A 4,930-nucleotide genomic window follows, 5' to 3' on the forward strand; every position below is an offset into this window, starting at 1 on the left:
ATAAATACCAAATTACATCTATTAACTATTTTGCTTCTGAAAATTCAGGCAACTGTTTCTGACTTTAATACTGATTCTAGAGAATACTATAAGAGACACTATTTGATTCAAAATAAAATATGGAAGAAAGAGGTGGATTTGGTAAATAAAATTTAAAGAAGTAGAATGCTGAAAATTTGGCAAGTAACATTTTTTCTATACACTTATGAGAGTATCTAAATTTTGATCTCTCAGTTTTCAACTCTGTTAATCAGGGGCATTTTTCTAAATTTGAGACAAATGATTCTTTTATAGGAAGATTGTTTGTCAACTTTTTTAAAGGCAAGCTTTATGTCCTTGTTTCTAAGACTGTAGATAAAGGGGTTCATCATGGGAGTGACCACCGTGTACATCACTGAGGCTATTGCACTTGCCCTTGGGTTCTGAGTAGCAGCAGAACTAAGATACACTGCAAGACCTGTACCATAAAACAAGGACATTACTGAGAGGTGAGACCCACAAGTAGAAAAAGCTTTATGCTTTCCCCCAGCTGTTGAAATTCTCAAAATCGAGGATATAATTTTAGAGTAAGAGAAAAGGATTCCAGTGAGTGGAATAATTCCCAGAAGTCCAAATGCAAAATACAGCACTAATTCATTGAGGAAGGTGTCAGAACAAGCAAGTTGGATAACCTGATTAATTTCACAGAAAAAATGGGGGATTTCCAACACTGTACAAAAAGACAACCTCAAAACCATTAAGCCATGTAAAAGAGAGACTAAAACACTCAATACCCAGCATGCCAGCAGCAGGAGGCCACCGAGCTGGGGGTTCATGATGACTGTGTATTGCAGAGGGTGACAGATGGCCACATAGCGGTCATAGGCCATCACAGTCAAGAGGAAGCTATCCAATTGTCCAAAAAGCATGAAAAAATACATCTGGATGATGCAGGTTTCATAAGTTATAATTTTACTTTCTGTCTGTAAGTTCAGCAGCATCTTTGGGACAGTGGTGGAGGTGAAACAGATATCTGTAAAAGACAAGTTAGAGAGGAAGAAGTACATGGGAGTGTGGAGGTGGGAGTCTGAGATGATGGCCAGGATGATGAGCAAGTTACCAATGAAGGTGACCATGTATATGATCAGGAACAGTCCAAAGAGAAATGGCTGCACTTCAGTATCTTCTGAGAGACCCAGGAGGATAAATTCTGAAACATGTGTTTGGTTTTCTGGTTCCATGTAGCTGATGATACTACTGGAAAAGAGAGCAGAGAAATGCAGATTTAGCCACAAGCAGGAAGCAGCAAATTATCATAACTTCCAAAGTTTGCAAACTCATTAAGTTAATGATTTTTTATTAGATATATAGATAGATTGATAGATAAAATGATAGAAAGAAAGAGAGATAATATGTAGAACCCTTTACGTGAATATACCAGGGAAAACAAATACTCATTCATCTCCTTAATTCTATTTCTAACTTGCTATCCTTGTCCATAATTGTGAACATCTTCTCACGTCAATACTTTACATTAAAAATTCTTTTAGAATTGATTATAATCAGTAAATATTTTGAATGCTCATTTTCTACCTTGTGAAGAAAACCTTGGGGTAATGGATATTAGTGATGTTTGCACAATATTCTGAATATAATTGATATTACAAAATTGAAAACTTGAAAATGAATAAAAAGGGAAATATTAATTTCTATATAATTTAGTACAATAAAAAGATGAAAGTAATTAATTAAATGATTAGATGTAATCTGGTTTAAGTAAAATAAACACTGTATTATAAAGATGCGGTTTCTTTCCAAACTGATCTTTTTTAAAAAAGAAACCTAGATCACACTTAATGTTACATTAAAAAATATGAGATTCCCTTATACTCCAATCCCCACACCTCCCACTCCTCCCAAATCAACAACTTCTTTCATTAGTGTGGTGCATTCATTGCATTTGATGAATACATTTTGGAGCACTGCTACACAGCATGCATTACAGACTGTGTTGCAGTTTACAGTCTCTCCCAATCCATTCAGTCCAACCTGATCTTATGTTCAACTCAAACCAGTTCTAAATGCTAGCAAATAATTTTTAGGATATTGAAAAACTAATTCTAAAATTCACATGGAAAGATAAAAAAACATAGAAAACTAATATAACACTGAAGAAGATAATGAAAGTTTAGGAAATATTTTACCTGATACTTCCTAGCTAGCCTAAACAATACTGAAGAACAAGAATATTGTTCTTCACACTAACTGCTATCAAGATATACTATAATAAAGTGATCAAACATTATTGCCTTGTTGAAATAAACATATAAACTAATGTTAGAGAGCCGAAAATAGATAAATGCCATCTGGTTGGTTATCTGTGACAAGGAGAAAAGTCAATTCGAAAGAGAAAGCATAGGCTTTTTAGCAAATTTTGCTGGAAAATGGCATGCAAATGTGCAGACTTACAGGAAATTAGACACAGATTGTATATATTACATAAATTAACTCAATGTGAATGACACAATTATATGTAAAATGTGAAGTATGAAATTCCTAGAAGGAAACATAAATGAAAATCGAGTGTCATTGGTTTGTCGATGAGTGTTCGGTTATAGCAGCCAAAGGACTATGCATGGTAAAAGAAACTGTGTAAGTTATACATTATTAAAATGCAAAACATCTGTTCTGTGAAAGTCATTGGTAAGGGAATGAAAAGAGAATGAATAGACTTGGAAAAATATTTGCAAAACACATATAAATTATTGGTATTAAAAATACCTAGAACACTTAACACACAACAGTAAGAATGCAGACAGCCTTTTAAAAATGGGCAAAATATCTAAGCAGAATCTTAACCAAGAACATGCATAATTGTCAAATAAACATATGCCAAAAGATGCTCAAAATTATTTGTCATTAATGAAATGTAAAATTAAAACTGCAATGATATATTAACACATGCTTATTAAAATAGATAAACACATAAAGATGGACAATACTAATTGCTTATGATCATATGAAGCAATATGAGTGTCATTCATTGCTAGTGAAAATACAAAATAAAGCAAATGTTACAGACAGAAGATAGTTGAGCAATTTCTTGTAAAACTAAACCCAATTTTACCATACAACCCAGCAATCATCCTCATAGTTATACATGAAGATTATTTGGAAACACAATTCCCCACACAAAAAAAATATGAATTTTTATAGGCATTTTATTTATACTCTCCAAAACCTGAAAGCAATGAAGTTTTACTTCAGTAAGTGAGTAGATAAACACACTGTGCTGTATCTCTTAAAGAGTAATATTAGTCAATGATAAAAATGAAACAGTCCATCCAATCACAAAAGAAAGGCTGAATCTCAAATGATTCATGTTAAAGAAACTACTCTAAAAATGGATTATATATATATATATATATATATATATATATATATATATAATTTCAATTACATGACCTGGATAAGGCAGAAGAACCAAAAATAAAATGGTTGTGAGGGACTTAGGGAGAGAGAAGAAAGGTTGAAAAGGTGAAGTATACAAGAGCTGTTAGATGTGTGAAACTATTCTGTACAATACTTTAATTGTCAAACAACAATATTGTGCACTTGTAAAAACAAATTGAACATGACAATACAAGGAGTAAATGTTAATGTATGAAAAATATATATTCAATAGTTCAAGAGAATTCTATGATCATATGCAAAATATTCAAAAACAACCTAACTGTATTACAGTCTATGACATACACTCTTGGGAGTTTATGCTGGAAAAAGCTGCTGAAATAATAACAGTGGATATGAATTGAGTCTGTAAAATGAAGTGAATGGACATGGTGTGTTAGTACTGTACTCTAGCTATAGAGTTATATCCCCCCATGATTTGGATTAACAACTCTTCTAATTCTATATATGTTCATTGATATCAAGCAGTGAAGTAAATATCTAACAGATGGAAGGAATACATTTCTCACTGTGGAATGGGAAGTTACAGATAAACAAAGGGAGGAAGCTCGACTGTACTATGTGGACATGGTTTAGAGTTAGACACATTAGTATGAACTCGTGAAAGTGAATAGAGATAGAGAGGCTTGCACATTGAAATATTTAGATATATGTATATACACATGATAGTACACACACATATATTTCCTTACAGTCTCCACGGGTATGATCAGTAGCATGGTGCATATAAATCACAAACATTGGACATTAACACAATTCTCTAAGAAGAGCTCTCTGGCTGTAATAACTGATTGCAGGATTGTGAATAGAATTGTACAAGAAGGGCCTGGACACCTTCCAATACCAGAAATTAAACAAGAGCTAAAATAAAGCGCCCAATTGTAGGTATATCTCAAATGTACTGATGGCATGAAGGAAAGAGCCTCTATGGCCAACACTGGAAGAAACAGATTAAGAAAAATGTTATATTGTATTACAACCCAAAGTATAAAATAAATGTCATGAGTAAATACTGATATAAACAAATAGTTGATTAAATAACTAAGAGGCAACTACCCATGCAGAAGAATTTCAATAAGTTATGTAGACATTGCATGCTCAAGGACGTGGAGCATAAATTCACTCCTGAATGTGGCTTCACATAGTGAATTGTTTTCACAGGTGATATAGGGAAAGGCAGAGAATGAGGAAATTTTTGTAGGAGAATCTCAAAACACTGTTGATCAAAGTTATCATCGAAGGTGATAAATCATGTTGGTAAGATGCAACCTGGATATGATGTGATGAAAATGGCACTTTATCTCCGGAGTTTTCCTTCCAAAAATAATTCTAATCTAAGCTTGAGAAGAACATCATACAAATTCCAAATGAGGGATACATTTAAAAAGACCTGTCCCAGGCTTCTCAAAACTATCCAGTCATGAAAACTGAGAAGTTGTCCCCATCACAAAGGAAGTAAGAATTTATGACAAGTAAATGT

The 4,930-nt window shown here is 33.1% G+C and overlaps 1 protein-coding gene across 1 annotated transcript; it reads right to left on the reverse strand.

Annotated features, from left to right (window-relative positions):
- Positions 1-230: 230 nt before the first annotated feature.
- LOC131276881 (olfactory receptor 7A17-like) lies at positions 231-1,220 on the reverse strand. Its single transcript, XM_058290462.1, has one exon. It carries the CDS (start codon positions 1,218-1,220, stop codon positions 231-233), a length of 990 nt encoding a protein of 329 aa, XP_058146445.1.
- Between the last annotated feature and the right edge of the window lie 3,710 nt (positions 1,221-4,930).

The sequence above is a fragment of the Dasypus novemcinctus genome, chromosome 30 (assembly GCF_030445035.2).
Source record: "Dasypus novemcinctus isolate mDasNov1 chromosome 30, mDasNov1.1.hap2, whole genome shotgun sequence".
NCBI lineage: Eukaryota > Metazoa > Chordata > Mammalia > Cingulata > Dasypodidae > Dasypus > Dasypus novemcinctus.